The 19,784-nt window shown below is 31.6% G+C and overlaps 1 protein-coding gene across 7 annotated transcripts in view; it reads right to left on the bottom strand.

The window, feature by feature from the left end:
* CCDC88A (coiled-coil domain containing 88A) overlaps positions 1–19,784 on the bottom strand; it is a 110,815-nt gene that overhangs the window by 47,315 nt on the left and 43,716 nt on the right. For all 7 annotated transcript variants that reach the window (XM_011363952.2, XM_011363951.2, XM_023532861.1 and 4 more), the window contains 6 exons: positions 16,263–16,346; positions 14,632–14,772; positions 10,315–10,487; positions 3,885–3,966; positions 1,914–2,072; positions 404–550 (listed from right to left, as the gene is read on the bottom strand). In XM_011363952.2, coding sequence (XP_011362254.1) covers positions 404–550; positions 1,914–2,072; positions 3,885–3,966; positions 10,315–10,487; positions 14,632–14,772; positions 16,263–16,346 — 786 coding nt within the window. The remainder of the gene's footprint in view (positions 1–403; positions 551–1,913; positions 2,073–3,884; positions 3,967–10,314; positions 10,488–14,631; positions 14,773–16,262; positions 16,347–19,784) is intronic.

Raw genomic sequence — 19,784 nt, 5'->3', positions numbered from 1 at the left:
ACAGTTTGAAGAACAATAATTAGTTATTATAATTACTACAACTGGTCATTAAGCTGACCAGGTGTCTGACACCCTTTTAAAGTGATCTTTGGGGACATCGAAAACTCTTCTTCATAGTCAATATATTATTTTAGTAATAATAACAAATGATTCTGACCCAGTGCTGAGTGGTTTTATTTCTGTATTTTAAAGGCATGTTTACACAATAGCTTATTAGTTTTCTGAAAAATACAAGACAAAATAAATAATATTCCTCTGTAACAAAAGCATAAATTTATTTAGCTCTCTCTTCTTTGATAAAGCATCAAGGACACTGGCCATCCTTTGCCGTTATAGAGAAATCAGATGAAACTTAGAATTTTTCCTTAGAGGCCATGTAATTGATCTACTTTACAATACTTACCATTTCCATATCATGCAATTTAGCCTTTAGTTGTAAATTCTCTTTTTCTAATTCATGTAGTTTATCAGAACGCGCTCGGGTTCCTTCTAATTGGTCTTCCAACATGGTTTTTGTTTCTAATAAAACTTGATTGTCTTCTTTTAATTCCTATAAACATTTCAAATAGGCTTTATTTGTCACAAACGTGTTAATATTGGTTAATTTTTTAAAGTTCTGAAACAAAAATTCTTTATATGCAAGAGTAAAGCTACTGAGTAATGTTTTCTTGGTTTCATTTTGCCCTGGAATTTAAGCTATTACACAAACAAAATACTCAGTACTTATATTAGGATGAGTAACACTACTTACTATAATTTCATATGAAATTGTCAGAGTACATTTAAACTCCTTAGTCACAAGGATAAGGAACTAAGTATAAGTAGTCTTGCAGATATTTAAGAGACACAAATCTCCATAAAATCAGGGCTTAATATATTTGTTGAAATAGACTTGAAGATTTTTCTCCACTTAAACTATAGCTTGAAAGTGAAGGGTTTGGGGTGTTTAAGTACAATTCCAAGACTTGAACTAATACTCACATAAATCATAAACCGAGGCTCTATCAATAAATATTCTACATAAGCATCTTGAGAAAATGTTTAAAATCCCTAGCATCTGTTTTGAAGATATATGTTCACAAATCTACCTTGCTAAATTATACGCTTGCAGTTTATAAAGTTAAGAGAAAGTATATTAAAACAGTGGCATCTATAAGGACCCCTTAACAGTACCATGCAGACCCCATTTCAATAACCAGCAAATAATTAATCTGCATCTTATCTTTGTAGTCTATTTTTGGTAACTGTCAGGCACAAATGTTCTAACTACTTTCTCTTATAATGTCTTCACTTTTTGCATATTCTTCTCTTCTTACTCCCATATTAAAAGTGAACAAAATCTCCACTGCTTACAATGAGGAAGTTAACTGAGAAAGGAAAAAAAGGATGTAGATACAAGGAGTGTCAATTTCTTGCTGTCAAACTCACCTTCATGTAACACTGAACTGCAATCATAAGTAAAGAAAATTGTTTTTCCTAATTTGTTCATGTAAAATGTTATATAATTTGTTGAGAGAGAGTGCATGTGTGTGCATAAGTTCCTTTACTGATTCTAATTTAGCAGTCTGCGTTGAGAATTGATCAGCGACATGTTTGCTTTCACTTCTAGGAACAAGTTTTAAATCAGTAGAGAGAAACACTTTATTGTGACTCTGAGGGAAGGACTTCCAAAGTCTGCTATACCTGTAATGCTACACGAAGGAATGAAAGAAGAACGCCAAAGAGTTCAATAAAATTAATAATGTCCCAAAGTCCTTTTTTAAAATTCTAAGCAATCTGCTGATCCTATCATAAATTAAATATTTGAAGGTATTTACAGTATGCTCAACATTTCAAGAGTTCCATACATTAAGTGAATTTAAAAACAAAACAAAACAAAAAACACTGTGAATAGTTTAAATTATGCAACATACCTCAACTCTTGCCTTATAAAATTCAATATCATGTAACCTCTCTTTATATCTGCTGACTTCACTTTCAAGTTTATCAACTCTGATTGCCTTCTCTCGAAGTGCATCTAATTCATCTCGGTACATTCTCGCAGAACGAGCATCCGAAAGCAAATTCATGTTCTAAATATAAATAAATATTAATATTTTAAATATTATTTTCTATTTTCAAACTGATCATCCTTGGTTGCACAACTTGATGAATCTACTAAAAATTCAATAAACTATATCTTTAAAAGTGTTAATTTTCTGGTAAATAAATCTCAATTAAGTTGTATCTTAAAATGAAGACATATAAAGCCTTTCTTTTTACTACTAATACAAAGTATTTTAAACATGTTTATGTACAGCATACAAACATATTTTTTTACAATTTTTTTATATAATATTCTGCATCAGGAATGTAAAAAATATTCAGGATATTTTAAAATAAGAACCTCTGCTAATCAATCATTTGGAATTAATTTAAGGTAAAAGAGCTACCTTTAAAATATAAGACAGTAAAAATACAGAAGAGCAAAATGTATTACTAAAGTTGATCATTAGTTGTTTTAGAGGAAAAAAAAAGTTTCTATCTAGATATGCTGTAACATGCTAAAATGCTGCTGATTTTTTAAATTATTCCAAGTAAAATGATTACTGCATGTGATTAATGCCAAGTGAAACAAATATTAAAATTCAACCTTTTAAAAGCCTCATAATCCTTTAGGACAGTAGTTATCAAAGTGTGATCCAGGGACATCTGTTCTTTCAGGGTGTTCGTAAGGTCAAAACTATTTTCATAATAATTCTAAGAAACTCTCATTCTCTCATGAGGGCACTGTAGAGTTTTCCAGAGGTTACATGGCATGTGATATCTTAACAGACTGAATACAGAAATAAACATGAGATTCTAGCAGTGTTTAATTAAGCCAGGCATTACTAAAGAGATTTCCAAAAATGCAAAGAGTACCATTCTAATTACTTTTTGTTTTGGAAAATAATGGTTATTTAGTTAAAATATAATTTTTATGTTAACATGGAATGGGTCAAGTATTATTTTAGAAATTCTTAGTTTCAATTTCTAATACAGTAAATACAAGTAGATATAATCCTCAGTAATTTTTAAGAGCAGAAAAGAGTCTTGAGATCGAAAAGATTGACAAATCTGTTTTAGAGGAAACGCACGTACAAAAACTCTGCTATCAAGAAGTGGACGAGCAGCCACAGCATATACACAAATAAAGATTATGAGTTCCAGTCTCATACATCTAGAAAGGTCCCAGTTTATGATCCTGCCAGTAGAGTATTCCCTTAAATTAAAATGGCACGTAAGGGGAAGAAAATGGTCCATCCTTATCCCAATCCATACCATTTATGGGTTAAAGAAGACCTCATGCACTACCTCCAAATGGAAACAAAACATTATGGAGTGATTAAAAGAAGTGAATTCTTAAACAAATTGGTTAAAGATGAAAAAACACAAAGCTTTAATAAAAATAAATTACAAAAAGTAAAAGGCTTTGATCTTATTTAATACGAAAGAATGAAAAATTAAAAAGCATTGTCATATATAAGTTAACATAAAGCACCATCAGAGAGTGGAGACGCAGGGAGATCAAAATAAGCAGCACAATTTACAGTAGAGTTCCAGCTTCCAAGTCTACAGAAGCCAAGTACACAAAAAAAGAGAAACTTAGAACCACCCCAGTCCTAAGAGGCTCCTTTGAATCTTAGCAAAGTTTAAATAGCACTGATATAGAAGAAAGAAAAGTCCAAAGACCTTGATTTCTGGTTTTGGCTCTGGCATTTTTGAAGAGAGAAACACTAAAAAAGTCATTAGATCTCTTTAAGCCTCAGTAATCTCATAAAGCATTAAGGTAAAGGTTATAAATTATATGGAGAAAAATCAATTTCCAATTACTTAGTGGTCTCATATAAGTTCCAGGTACAAACCTCTTGCTGCAGCCTTTTTAGTTCTATTTCCATTTGTTCAAGTTCTTGTTTACAGTCCAGCAACTGTTCAGTCTTTTCTTCCCTTAAATGCAAAAAATATTTATTAAAGAATGAGCTTACTTCTTTCAAAAACTATGATCATCATCTACATTAACAAATGTATTATCATTAACTAAATTTCTAGTTGAACACAATTATCCATGACTCCAATCCTGGAGGAAAAGACAAAAAAAATTGATACTAGTAATTTATATGATTAGACATCATCAATCAAACTCCCTCTAAAGTTCTCCAAAGGCAAACTTCAATAAGTGACATCTTCATAGTTCATAACGTAGTTTCTCTCTATCTTTTCTGACATCCTCCATTCCTAGTATCCTTCCTCTTTCTCGTTCTCTCCGTGTCTGCATAGTCAAAGACAAATAAGCTGGAAGAGTTTCTATGCAAGGCAATGTTATCTGGGTCTGAGACTTATAAAGGTCTCCAAACTATTACCAACCTTTATAATAGCCTAAAGGAAATGATATACTGCTGCAGATACCTAAAATCTTTATAACTTTATTGGTATCTTCCCAGAAGGCTATAAACATCCTTAAATTTCTATTTTTTTTTTCTCTTTACACTGCTTTACTTCTAACTCCTGATTTGTATCTCCACTTCAGAGCCAAGTTCCTCAAAGTCTCCATCATCTCTATTTTTCCACCTTGTTTCTTAATAATAAAAGGTAAATGTTCATTGTAGAAAACAATTTGTTGTTGACATCTCCTCATGCCCATACATTTTTCAAAACCATAACTTTTAATATAAAAATATTCCCTTTGATAGAGGAACCATAATTTACTTAAGTGGATTCTATTTTTCACTGTAATAAATAATGTTTTGGTAAATGAACTCTATATCTAAAACCCTGTGTAGTTTAGGACATATTTCTAAAAGTACATTACAGGCTAATAGGTACTTGATATAAACTGTCAAACTGCCCTCCATTAAGGTCGTTATCAATTTATAATGCAACAGCAGAGGATAAAACTGCCTATATGTGAAACAATTTAACAAGTGAAAAGTACTGTCACTGTTCTAATTTCCATTATTTGAATGCTAGGAAAGACTAATTTTGTTTTTTAATGTTTGTGACAATAAAATTTCTTCTGACAAAAAACTATTACCTATTGTGATTTCTAAGATATTTCTTACAAATATTTCTTCATGGATTGTCAATGTTTTTTTAAAAATTGTAAACAATTCTATTTTTTTTTGGTGGTAACATATATATAAAATTGCAATGTTAAGCATTTTTAAGTAAACAATTTAGTGGCATAAATTATATTTACAATGTTGTTAAACTATCACTACTATCATCCCCAAAACTTTTTCATCACCCGAAACAGAAACATCGTACCCAGTAAGCAGTAACTCCCCCATTCCACAGCCTCTACTTCTAATCTACTTTCTGTCTCTCTTATTAAAGATATTTCATTTAAGTGGAATCATACATTTGTCCTTCTGTATTTGGTTTCTCACTTAAATTGTTTTCAAGGCTCATCCACGTTGTAGTAGGTATCAGAATTTCATTCTTTTTTATGGCTGAATAATAAATTCTATCAAATGCCTATAGCACATTTTATTCATCCATCCATCCATTCATGGACACTTGGGTTGTTTCCACCTTATGGCTATTGGGGATAATACCACAATGAAGAATGGTATATAAGTTTGAGTCCGCTTTAAATTTGGGGGGATGTACAAGTTTGAGTCCGCTTTAAATTTCGGGGGGGATGTACTTAGGAATGGAATTGTAGGGTCATATGAAAATTCTATGTTTAACTTTTTGAGGAATATTGTCAAATGCTTTTTAATTTTACTTACTTTTTAATTTTTTCTGAACGTTTATATATTTGATTTTTTATACATATAGAACAATCATCTTTTATAAATACTGTTGTTAAATGTGTGTGTGTGTGTGTGTGTGTGCGTGTGTGTATTTAGAAATACTTCTTTTGCTTTTTTGTAAAGCTCTTCCCTACCTAGAGAATAAACATATACTCATTTAAATATATCTGCTTCTTTCAGCATTATATCATTTTTTAATATTTAGCTCTTTAATCCATCTGAAATTCACTCTGGTGGATGAGAGGTATAAATTTAAATAATTTTTCCAAAAGAGTTACCCAGGAGTTTGAACTTCATTAATAAAATAATTCCTTTTGTGCACTCATTTATTTGACCATTCTATCTATAGCAATGAGGCTTCCATCCACACCTCCCCACAGATACTTTTTCATAGTTGATTACCTCCTTATTGCCAAATCCAATGATTATTTTCAGAACTTTCTGAAGAATTTAATGTAGTTAACTCCATTCCTCTTCTTGATACTCTCTCCTTTGGTTTCTATGACTTCACATTCAGGTTTTCCTACTTCTCTACATATCAATTCTCCGATCCTTTCAATGATTTCATGTTTTGGACTCATATTCTGGTTAACAATTATCAAGCTCTTATTATCTGTGCCAGGCACTTTTGTTAGACACATTACACTTTCCGAAGCACTTAATTCTTACAAGAGGCCTCTAAAGAAATAATGGCAGTGATAGTAGCTTACATTTATTGAGCACTTATGTACTAGACACTGTTCACTTTACATATTTGCCTCACACAACAAACCTACAGTGGACACAATTCTTATTCCTACTTACTAGGCTAGGAAATTGAGCAGCCTTAAAGGGATTAAGTAACTTGGCTACACTCATTCAGTTAAGAAGTGCTGAGCCAGGATTCACACTCAGACAGAATGTACCCAAAAGTTCATGAGTTTGATCATATTACATATTATTAGAAGTCTCATTTTATAGATGAAGAAACTGAGTAATATGGCTAATAAATGGTGAAGTATGCCCTTAACCACTTAAATAACTTTTTATGTTTGTGTTCTTCAGTTCACATCCTTCATCCTTCTCATTCTTCATGTTCTTCCTGAGCGGTCTTATCCACTCCCAAGGTTTCAACTACTACTTACATGCTGCATATTATTCTGCATCAGTATTCTAGTGATCCCAAATCTCTATTCCACATTGTGGACCAGATAGTCAATTATCCAATGATCATCTCCAGAAAGATATTTCTAAGGTACCTCAAACTAAATGTATCAAAACTAAATTTGCCTTTTACCTTAATTTTATTCCTGTCTCTTACATTCCAAGTGATCAGCATCACCATGCAGACACTTATTATAGGAAACTAGGAATTATATCAAAGACCTTTGCCTTCTCCTTTACATCCTCTCCAATCTCACTGTTATAACCTTAAACAGGGCCCACACCACTTCTTGCCTGGACTGGCCTTCAATGCACTTTCATATTGCCACTGAAATAATAATGTCAATTTGAGCATTCACTAAGAGTCAGCTACTAGGCTAGCATCTCTTTATTAAAACAAAAATCTGATCTTGACACTCTCCTATGCAAAAAAATCTTCAACTGATCCTCATTGTTTAAAGTTTAAACTTCTGAGTACTGCATATATCGCCATCCACGTATCCACTCCATCATTTTCAACTTCATTTCTCACTATGCCCCTCCTTATATCCTACTGAACTTGCTGCACTTCCTTCTGTTTAGAATACCCAGTTGAGCTTTTTCAAACTAGTTAATGTCTAACATCGACTGAAAATGTGACTACTGCTATGAAATATTCCTGACACCACTCTCTTTTCTTTCCTAACTCAAAAATGACAAAAATTCCTTTGAGTTTCAACTGCAGGCTACGCAGACTTCTAATATACCTCCAGTTTCATGTTATTTCACTGATTTGTTTAAAAGTTTATCTCATAACTCTATTTAAAAATGAGCAAAGGATGTGAATAGACATTTCTCCAGAGAAGATACACAAATGGCCAATAAGCACAGAAAAAGATGCCAACGTCACTAGTCATAGGGGAAATGCAAGTCAAAACCACAAAGAGATATCACTTCACACCCACTACAATGGCTATAAACAAAAAGGGTTATAATAAATATTGGTAAGGATACGGAAAAATTGGAGCATACATACATTGCTGGTGAGAGTGTAAAATGGTATAGCCAAATAGTTTGAGAGTTCCTCAAAAGGGTAGAACTACCATATGACCCAGCATTTTCACTTCTGGGTATATACACTAGAGAACTAAAAACGTATGTCCACACAAACATGTGCACATGAATGTTCATAGGAACATTAATCCAAATGCCCATCAACCAATAAATGAGTAACCAAATGTGGTATAATCATATAATAGAATATTATTCAATCATAAAAAGGAATAAAGTACTGATAAAACACTACAACATGGATGAACCTTGACAACACTATACTAAGTAAAAGAAGCCAGTCACAAAAGGCCACATAATGTATAATTCCATTTATGTGAAATATCCAGAACAGGCAAATCCATGGAAAGAGAAAGTATATTAGCGTTTGCCAGGAGCCAAGGGCAAAGGGAGATAGGGAGTGACTGCTAATGGGTATGGGGCTTCTTTTTGGGGTAATGAAAATGTCTGAAAATTAGATAATGTGTGATGGTTGTTCAACTCTATGAATATACTAAAAATCACTGAATTATACACTTTAAAAGGATAAATTTTCTGATATGTGAATTATATTCCAATAAAGCTATTTCTTTAAAAAATAATAATTTGAGAAAAACTCTTTGAAAACATAGAACTCATGGAGGCAGAAGAAATTATTAAAGACAGTTTTTGATAGTGTTAATTACTGCATAAAAGTGAAATTTATATAGAATTACTTCCTCCAACCAAACTGCAAATGTTTTTACTCTGTATGTTAATAAATCAAAAGCAATTGTACTATATTGTGCAACCCATAAATAAGTATGCTATTAGTTAATGTGCATGTTCTCATTAAAATTATTTATTTCCATTAGGTCTAGGGTAACCTCAACTATTTTTATCCATCCTGATTTCCATACTTCATCACTTTAAGAAAGATCTGTCCCAGCAAAAAGATTTAAAACAAATGTTAACAGAAGAAATCCAACAAGGAACACATTTTCAAAGGACAGTAAAGATATTATACGGTATCTGAAGATACTATATGGTATCTGATGAGTTACTAGAAATACTTGTTATATCTAGCATATATATTTACTAATTAAAAATATTCATTTACATTTTTTGAATCAGCATGTGAAAGACCAGACTTTATTAATCTCTTTAAGGTGTTTGGAATTTTAATAAACTCCATGGCCAAGTAAATTTTATTTAAAAATCAAATTGTAATACAGCGCAAAATGTTAAATGAATTCACAGCCATCACTGCAGCTCTAATTGCATGCTTTATCTAAAGACTGGAGAATATTGTGCTAAATTACATGGAACAAACTAGTGTTCGCTGTTTAGGCTATCCATTAACTGCCAGTCAAACTAATAACAGCAATCTCTTCCCTAATTTTCCTGGTGCAGCTGTTTATAGAATATCCTGGGCGTGCTCACTTCAACAGATACATAATAATGCAGACATCCACAATGAAAGCTGTATTTTTTTTTTGTTTTCAAATTTTCCTATAGGCTTTATATTTTTTCTACCTTGCATATTCTATCACTTTTAAAACTAATTGCTTTAAATAATCAATAAATAAACTTAATTGCTATATTATGGCTTTAAATTTAAAATCTGCACGCTAAAGCACAAATTCTAGAAAAACACTCCCCTCCACCCCCAAAAAAGAAGACTACGATGATAGCCCAAAACACAAAAATCCTTTGTGGTTTTTAAAGTGCAAAATAAGTCTCCAGCAGAGACTGGTCTTATCTTTACATGTGATTCACTGAGGAATACCTACATGACATTTATACTGACTTTTCTGAAATGATCTTTGAAAGTTAAATAAATGTCATCGGCACTAACTAATCTGAATATTTATCATCTCTAAGTACATGATTCAGGCATTTCAATTACTTGATGCAGAAGATATACACACAAAATTAATTTTTTGTAATGTTACATGCCAAATACTTGGTGTTTTACAACATTAATTTTGAAAGAGCTAAACTTACTGATCCATATTGGTGGCTGCCAATATTTTGGATTTCAAGAATATAAAAATAAAAAAATTAAGAAGGTCCCAATTTGCCAAGGAAGAACATTATTTTATAAAAGAAAGACATTTTAACACTAGACAGATAGAAAGGACATAAATCCAGAATAAAGGGCATTCCCTAAAGTGGTAAGATTTAGCACTAGGGAAATTTATGCCAGTCTCCTTATTTTTCTCATTTTGACAAAAACTAGTAAAAACTTTGACATAGACTAGCAACTGGCAACTACTATCTATGATCTATAATCCTAAAAATATTGTTTAGGTCACCTTTGTAAACTGTAATATTGTTTAGGTCACCTTCATTTAAATTCAATGAGTCTCGAAAATCAGCAACTTACAATTCCTGCCTAAGCCTTCTTATCTTGGCTTTAGCATCTGCCAGTTCCACTGACAGATGTTGTCGACTTTCTGTTCGCTTCATGCCTGGAGAACCACACGGTGACTGTGCAGATGATGAGGCATGGGGCAGAAAATGAAGACCATCCCGTTCTTCAGAGAGTTCTATGATAGTCTAAGGAAATGTAGAAATAAACAAAGAATCACTTTTAGTATTCTATTATCAAAGAACTAAATATAACACTATGCTCTAAACCTAAATACTAATCTACGATACTGAAAATGATGCACTGGTCAAATATATCTTAACTTTATCATATTTAGCTGTCATTTTAAAAAGTTTGATTCAACAGTTCGTGGATAAGCTATTTAGTAGATAACACTAGAAGACAATACTTTTTTTCCATTCTTAGTTTAATAAAAGAAATCAATTATAGTAAAATAATTAGACCAGATAGCAACTGCTGAAAAGTCATAAAAGACTTGGTGACACAGAAAAGAAATCAACCCAAGAGTGATATGTCTACAACTGTGCTGTCCAATATGGTAGCCAGTAGCACAAGAGGCCAATTAAATACAACTTCAAATAGTTGAAAATACAGTTCCTTAGTCACACTAGCCACATTTCAAGTATACAACAGCCACATGTAGCTAGTGGTTACTATATTGGACAGTGCTAAAAAACAAACCTGCCATCATTGTAGAACTGGACAACAATGCTCTAGAATTGTAAACAGAGATTCTGAGAGACCTAACAGAACCTCAGAGGTTAGTTCAAACTCTTAATTCTGCAATAAGGTAACTGAGGCACAGAGATTGGTTTGTCCATGATCACAAAATCAGCTAGTAGAAATGCCAGGAATCTTGATTCCATATCTTATACTCTGTCTCTTACAATAGTAGTTCTGATCTGTTTCTCATATCAATGCTTCTTTTAGTTTTTTCTCTAGAGATCCTCCATAGGACACAAATCTCCTTTTATTTATCCTAAATCTCACCTTTAACAGCTTTTTAAGCTACATCTACCTCACTCAATCATATTCCTCCATTCCCCTAATTTTCCTTTTATTGGAAAATTCTCTTATTCTAAACCAATTTCTCAGCTTTCTTTTTTCTTCTTTTCAAACTTCTCAGGCAAGCAGAAATTGTCTTCTACAGCAATTTCAATTGTCCTTCTATTCTAGACAAAATGGGTGGGATTACCACCTTGGAACTATGGAATTACCATCTTTGTTTTGTTTCTCATCACCAAGTCTTATACCATCTTCACTGAATCATTACTTTTCTTCTTATTTTATTTTATTTTTTAAATCACCAATCAGAATTCATTTCTTTATCCTTAGGATATATTTCAGCATCTGAATGAAGATCTGTCTAACAATCGCTTTCACAGATTCCAGTATGTTTACTGATAAACCTCAGAATGTGATTTTCCAATTCCTTTTCTCACTACAACTCCAAATCCACTTCCTGTTTGATACATAGAAGGCTTCTCCAATGAAGGAACCATTCTTCTTTTGTGCAATGCCTCCTTTACTGACATTACTCTCATGTAACCATATTTATGTCTGAACCTTTAATCCTTCAACTTCCCCTTTTCGCACCAATTTTTTTGTGGCTTCTCCAGAGTTCCTACTCAGCCTGGAATTACAATAAGGCCCTTAAATGTCAACTTTACTTTCTAATTTAACACTACTACGCCATCTTTGATTATGGCTCACTTTCTGGGGAAAAAAAAGGAGGAACTAATATTTATAGAACTCCTAGCTAGGGGATTTTTCAGCAAGATCTCATTCAGTACTATAATCTGTAATAGAGATATTAGGTCTATTTTAGACATACAGAAATTGAGACTCATATGGATTAAATAACTTAACCAAAGTCACATATCTAATGATAGGTACCAATAGGAATTCAAATTCAAATTTGACTCAAACACTGTGTCATTTTCCTTGCCTACCATCAGTTTTTTCTACTCCTGCTCCAAGGAAACTCTTAGAGAAAAATAAACAAACAAAATACACAGCCCTATTACAGATCTCACCATCCATTTTCAATTAAGCTCTTTCCAATGCTCATCCTTTTATCGAAAATTTTGCTGATTTCCTGGCAAATTTTCCCCACAACGGCTATTGTAACTATATTCCCTTTACTTAAGCCTCCAAATGTAAACAGCTATTATCACTTCCAACAAATGACCCTCCTCCAACTTGTTAAAGAAAACCACCTATGATTAACTCCTCCATTTTTATGCATGTCGTTCCTGAAACATTCGTATTTCTGTAACATTTTCAATTGGCTTTTTTCTCTTTGTTCTTCAAAGATAAATAAGTTTCTTCTATATAGTTTCTTCACATTTCCCTCTTGCTATCTTTATATTTCTTTTTCAATGCTACTTTTTGAAAGATAGTTTACATGTTCATTGACACTACTTCATCCTATCCACTTACCTAGTATGTCCAGCCCAACTACCCTTCACAAAGCTTGGCATAAAATAAAGTGACAATAAAGAGATCTTAAATTCATTAAAATTTTCTACTTGGTTTTTAGTAGAAGGAGAAGACAAAGAGATCATTGTTCCACAACTTTAATAATAAAACATGAAGAGTAATTAAAAACAGGGCAAGCAAATTATATTTTCTATATTGAAATGAAACAATTACAACAAAAGATCAAAACAGAATAAAAGCTAAAGGGAAAATCTAAATAAAAACTTGTTTCAATCAAATTAAATGACACGGAATTATTACATTTACATACTATATTAACATTTGTTTAATATTTTTCACAATTATTTTAAATTATCTTTTCTAATTAGTCCACTAGTGACCCAAGTTCAACATTTTTCCCCCAGAGAATTGGTTTTAAACCAGCTAGCAATTTGTTTCCTGAATAATTTAGACAGGAGAATGCAACCACTTTTTTTCCTTGTTAGAAAAACAAATTCAACTGAAATGCTTGATCAGATGGGCTTTAAAACATTTTTCTAACAATCACTATATAGTGTTTATTGTTCATTTTACTTTTGACATTGATCATATAATGACAAGTATTCTGTTCACATTTCTCCAAATGTATTCCACCTCCTATTAATCAGTTAATGTGAGATCAATTTATATATGTCCATCAGTCATATGAGACCAGAGTATAGATTTTTAGAAGTAATTCCTCAGAAATTGGAGGATATCTTATCAAAATACTTTTAATACCTAGAAATACAAACAAATGAATGTTCTAGAAAGTAAATAAAGCAGTAAAAATACACTAATATAAAAAAATATACAGCGCATGGTTCAAAAATCACATTGAAAATAAAATGAAACTCAGGATGAGTTTGATATATAGTCGGGATTTTTCACTGCAGTCTTTCCTTCCTTTGGTATTAGTGCTTTAACTTTTTTAAAAATTTAATTGTTGCTCTAAAATATTTTTTTATTTCCATATTTCCTTCTTTTTAATGCCTTAAGAAAAACTGAAAATTCTCATCGAAATTGAATATACTCTAAAGAGGCATGAGAGTTTTGTTCAGAAAAATAAATCTTTAGGAATTTCTTCTATGTAATCTTTCATTTGTCCCAAGAGTAACCAAATTCTCTATAAATAAACTCAAAACTGTCTCATGTAAATGGAACAAATGATCAAAGCTATACATTCTCCTGAATGGCAGAATACTTTAGAGGCTGCTATTAAGAAAATATTACTCACCACCACATGCACCAAAGTCTAGACTCCTCTAAAACTTATAAGGAGCTTTCAGAGAGTGCAGGCAAAAAATTTGGAGCAATTTTATTCTTTCTAAAAAGCAAAGTAGTCTCTTAAAAGGGCTTATAATAATTCTCTTTTTAAAAATCACGCCTCATTATATTGACTACAAAAATTTGAGAACTTTTGTGGGACATTTTATTCAGAACACCTGTGATTCTTCTTCTATTAACACTTATTTTTCCAACCTCACATGGCAATAAAACTAAGAAATTAACTTTAAACATTCTCATGCTTCAAGGCAATGATTTTTCCACTTACATCAACAAAATTTTCAGTTTCACACTTTTGTGCTGTTGCCAGAGCTATGGAGATGACTTAAACACACAAGAAAAAATGAGAATAATAACTTAAAAAGAAAGAAGAAAATCTAATTGCAATCTGTTTTCTAGTAATTTGGGACTGTTACTGCTTCCTCTGCTGCACACACACAAAAAGTCATACAGTACTCTATTAGCTGCCCCTAAGAAACAGAGTATTAATTATGAAGTATACCTGAATGCTACTTTTTTTGGGGAAAGAAAACTTTGGTAATATACTAAAAGAAATTTACAGACCTCTGAATGTTCATCTCTTTCATCTATAAGTCTTTTTAGATGCAATGCCATATTTTTCAAGAGTGGTTCTATTTCCTCCTGAGACATATCAGTCACTTCCATCCATTGAAGATCAAACACATTTTCCTGATTATGGGTTACCTTTAGAAAAGCAACCAAAACAAACAATTTAAAAAAAGCTATTATTTAAAAATCTATTTCATTTTACCATGATATTAGCTCAAATATTATGTATCTTATATAATAAAAATACAAAAAGCACATATGTATAAAAATTTAATTGATGAATAATGAAAAAGCTACAACTAAAAATTATTTTAAAAAATATAGTCTCTAAATGAATTTATATTTTTTTCCCAGTTAACTGAAAAATAAGATATTTAATTCAGGGCATTCCTAAAGAAAGGTAATACTGCATACATCTGACAACTGCTTTAACAAAATCAATTTGTTAATCCTGTAGGATATACGCCATTGCACTTTTATACTTGAAAAGCTAAGTTCTTACAGATTCTGAAGATGACACTGTCAAAGAACCTTAGGAGAAAAGGACTCCCCATATAAAGACTTAGAGAAGGGGAAAGTTATATAAGTGAAATACTCATTTCTTGCTTTCCATTTCTCACCGTGATTCTGATATTTTGCTTTAACTTTCATAAGCAGCAAAAATAACATTTTCAAGAATGGTGGCAAATTTAGTAACTTGAAACACTTAGCATTTACTCAAAATATAAGCCACAAAGCTAACATAAACAAACATATATAAAGGGAAACTACCAATAAAACTGTATCTTGTAGAGTACTACTAATAAGGTTAAGGTTAACAATAATATTACTGAAAAAGAAAGCTGGATTCTATGAATGTTAACCAAGAGAAAAGATGATATATGGATATAAAGTTATTTAAATAGAGAATATTTTAAACACTACTAATTTTCACTACTTAAAAAGTCTCTTTACCCTTTTTTACTTCTCTTTCTAATCAACATGGGGCAAAATTTAACATGCTCTAGTTTTAAAGTCTTGTTAAGTACACAAGATTAAATGCCTAACACTAAATACATGCAGATATAGCAACTTTCAAAAGCAATCTTAACAAATAAATGACTTAACTTCAATTATTTGACATTGCACAATACATCCCAGATTTACGTTTTTATATGGATGTTACAAATCGCTAACATGTGTATAATTCAAATAATATCTTTAATAAAAATTATTCTGTGTTCATTTATTCAAAAGAAAAATCAATAGAATGACAAAATACTAAGGTTATCATCTTACCTCACTTTAGTTTTAAATTACATGCAATGATCCACTTTCTGCTGCTTCCATTTATTATACTATTCATTCTGTGCTGTCTAACAAAGACGTACACTTCATTCCTCAAATAACACTTTTTGCCTATGTCCCTCTGGATAAAGGCAACAGTACATCTATAATTGGCACTGTGCCATGTATAAGATGATTTATTTAAGAAACTATCTCTAAAGAGAAAATTTATCTTAAAGCAGAGTTCATCTATATTTGACCTTGACTTGTTCTTGCTAATCCTATGACTTTAAGTATTTTGGGAGATATACAAATAAACACACCACAAGCTTCATAAAAAGTAGATAAGAACTGTATACCTCTTGAATATGTGCGGCAACTGCTGCTTTTGTATCAAAATCTAAACCTTGAATTCTTTCAATAAACTCTTCTTTTTTCTGACACTAAAAGAAATAAATAAAACAATTATTCATACTTTATAGAGTATACTACTTAGTAAGATGTAAATAACTAAAAACTCATTCAGAGTAAAAATCTTGAACAGTACAAAGAGGGTTTGGCTTTGTTTTGCATTTAAATCATCTCTCTAATATGACTTACCTAATAAAAAGATAACAATTTAGAAATATTTAATTAAAAAGACTGATACACTATTTTTATGTTGGGAAGTTCTAAAGTGAGAAACCAATTACACAACCCATCTGAGGTCAGTACAATATTATTATGCTAACTTTACAAACAGAGAAGTAAAGAATCAAGAACTTGTTTCAGGGAGGATAAGTTACTTGCCAAAAAACACAGTGAGTCAGTGGCAGAATTCGGAATACAGCCAAAATGCTCAGTCAGTCTTTGGCTATCATCAAACAACACAGCCTTTCTTCTTGGAAAAAAAATTTTAAGCAATTTTTATTTCGAGCTTACAATTCATTCTCACATCTTTATCCTATCAATCTTAATAAAAGAAACCTACTTCTGTGTCCTAGTTCAACATTTATAAGGTAATACAATAAATATCTGATTTGTTTCTAACATAACAAAGTCACAAGGGGCAAAATTTAAGAATGCATATACAAGTAAACATGTATCAAGTGGAATACAGGCACATTTATATAACTTTTTTATAAGCTTTACATAAATTTCAAAAATTAAAATGCAAACCCAAGCTTTTTCTTTCCAGTCAGTACTGAATAACAGTTTAACATTCACCTTAATCTGCCTTCCCTCTACATCTCTTATACTGATTCCAACTGCTGGTATAACTGTATTCTTGCAGCTACCAAATGAGAATTGCATACAAAATAGACAGCACTGCCTTGTCTAGCTTAGTGGCATCTCCTGAGCCAATTACTGAACACTAGTGAAGACAATATACTCACAAAAAAGAAAAATTGGCTCTTTGATCAATAAGAAACTTAGTGAAGTTCTGCTTTATACTCTACACATTTATTATATCAAATCATAACATCCTATTTCTACTGCCATACAATTTAACTTAAAATACATTCCCATCAGAGCAGAAAGTTCTACGTTCTGTAAAAACAAAATTATTAAGATAATATAATTATATTTAAAGGTAAATTACTAGAAATGTACAATTCTTAGCTGTGACTAGCAAGTCAAAGTTTGGGGGAGATGAAATGAAAATTAGTTTAAAAACAAGAATTTTTTGTCTCTAAATAATAACTGACAGGCATAGTCAGAATAATTAAGAATGACTTTATGACTGCATTTGTAGTATAAAATAATTTTTTAGGCATAGTAACTCCAATTTTTATATTTAATGCCTCCTGAAGTGTTAACCTATGCATAGTTTCTAAGCTAATGAGCATAGGAAAATGGCTGGGTTATAATGACTGTGACTCACTGAAGGGTCCCCAATTCAACAGCCATATCTATCTGCCTTCAGTTTAAAATAACCAGAAACACTTTCCTTTCCTAAACCCTAGAGCCACTGTTTCTTTATTTGTCCTACCTTTAGGTGCTCACTCTTTAACATAGTCTCAACACAAATCAAGGAGAATTCTTCCTTTACCCTTAAAATATCCACAATTTCTACTAAATCTCATCTTGATTCAAACTCTCAAATTCTTGAGAATTCTGAAAATGTTTTATAAATAGGTTTGGCTTTCTTAAACAATATAGAATGAATTGCACAGGATCTCAAACAATAAATACAAAAGAGAGAGACTATCAAGGTGGAAAAGAGAATGAGAGAAGACTCAAACTTGGAAGCTGAATAATCAGACCAAATGTTTTATATCAGTGTTGTCCAATATAGTAATCACGAGCCACATGTGGCTACTAAGTACTGAAATGTAACTAGTTCAATTTTAATTTTATTAATTGCAAATAATTTTAATTTAAATAGACACCGGTGGCTAGTAGCTACTGTATTAACAGTGCAGCTCTAGAACATAAAAAAGTCTGGTGTTAAAAAAATAGATATATAAATAGTTTTTCTTCAGTTAACAAAAACTCTTCTGAAGACTAAATAATCATCAGCGAATTGTTTTTCCACTTAAAACTAACCTCTCCTTTATCTTTTATGTGAAGTTCTTAAAGTTTTATGGGCACTAAAGTGCTTCTAATTCTAGTATAGTAACTGATTCCAAAACCAGATTACCATGATAGTACGAGGAAGTTGGGACACAAGAAAAGAACAACAACAACAACAACAAAAACAACAGTTATTTGGGTGGGAATTTGGAGGGAAAAGAACTGCATTAATCCTAAAAAGTTGTATGTCTTCCACCACAGAGTTTATGTTCTTAATCATTATTCCTCAAATTCCTCGTATCTTCACTTGGTACTCTCAGTGCTTTCTCTTCTTAAAAAATAAGGCAGACTTATGTGGAAAAATTATACTAATAGAGGAAAGGGCATTCCCCCAAACAAGCTACTGAACAAGAAAATAAGAAATACATTATAGTATTTTCAATAAAAATAAGAACACTAATGACTAAACAGATCACAGTTCTACCAAAGTAAGACCAAATGAGCCATCTAAAAGAAATAAAAATAGAAAATTTAAAATTTCCTCTTTAAAGTCTGGTTATTACAAAAAAAAAAAAGATAAATGTTGGTGAGGATGTGGAAAAACTGGAATCACTGTGGACTGCTGGGTGGAATGTAAAATGGTACCAATACTATGGAACAGTTTGGCAGTTTCTAAAAAAATTAAAAATAGAATTAGCACATGACCCAGCAGTTCCACTTCTGCATATATACCAAAAGAACTGAAGGCAAGGACTCAAACAGCTATTTCTACACCCAAGTTTATAGCAGCATTATTCTCAATAGCAAAAAAGTGGAAGCAACTCAAGTGTCCATCAGTGGATGAATGGATAAATAAAATGTGTTACAAACATATGAGGGAATGTTACTCAAACTTAAAAGGAAAACAATTCCAACATGTGCAACAACGTGAATAAACCCTAAAGACATTATGCTAAGTGAAATAAGTCAGTTACAAAAGGATAAATACTGTATGATTCCACTGTGTGAGGTCCTAGAGTAGTCAAATTCAAAGATACAAAAAGTGAAATGGTGGTTGCCAAGGCTTGGGTGCAAAAGGGATCAGGAGTTGTTATTTTAAAAATATAGTTTTAGTTTTGGAAGATGAGAAAAGTTCTAAAGATGGACAATGGTATGGTGATGGCTGCAAAACAATGTGAATGTACTTAATGCTAATGAACGGCACACTTAAAAATTGGTTAAAATGATAAATTTTGTTCTGCATATTTTCCTATGACTAAAAAATTAAAATTAAAAAAACAATATCAGCAAATAAATCCCTTTTTAAATTGAGCCACATTTGCTATTTTCGTGTACTCTCAGAAAAAGAAATGCATCAGATAGAAGTTACGTACTGTTTTATTTCC

Source organism: Pteropus vampyrus, unplaced genomic scaffold (genome assembly GCF_000151845.1).
Source record: "Pteropus vampyrus isolate Shadow unplaced genomic scaffold, Pvam_2.0 Scaffold91, whole genome shotgun sequence".
NCBI classification, from domain to species: domain Eukaryota; kingdom Metazoa; phylum Chordata; class Mammalia; order Chiroptera; family Pteropodidae; genus Pteropus; species Pteropus vampyrus.
Note: the sequence above shows the minus strand (reverse complement) of the source record. Positions and strands in the feature narration are given on the sequence as shown.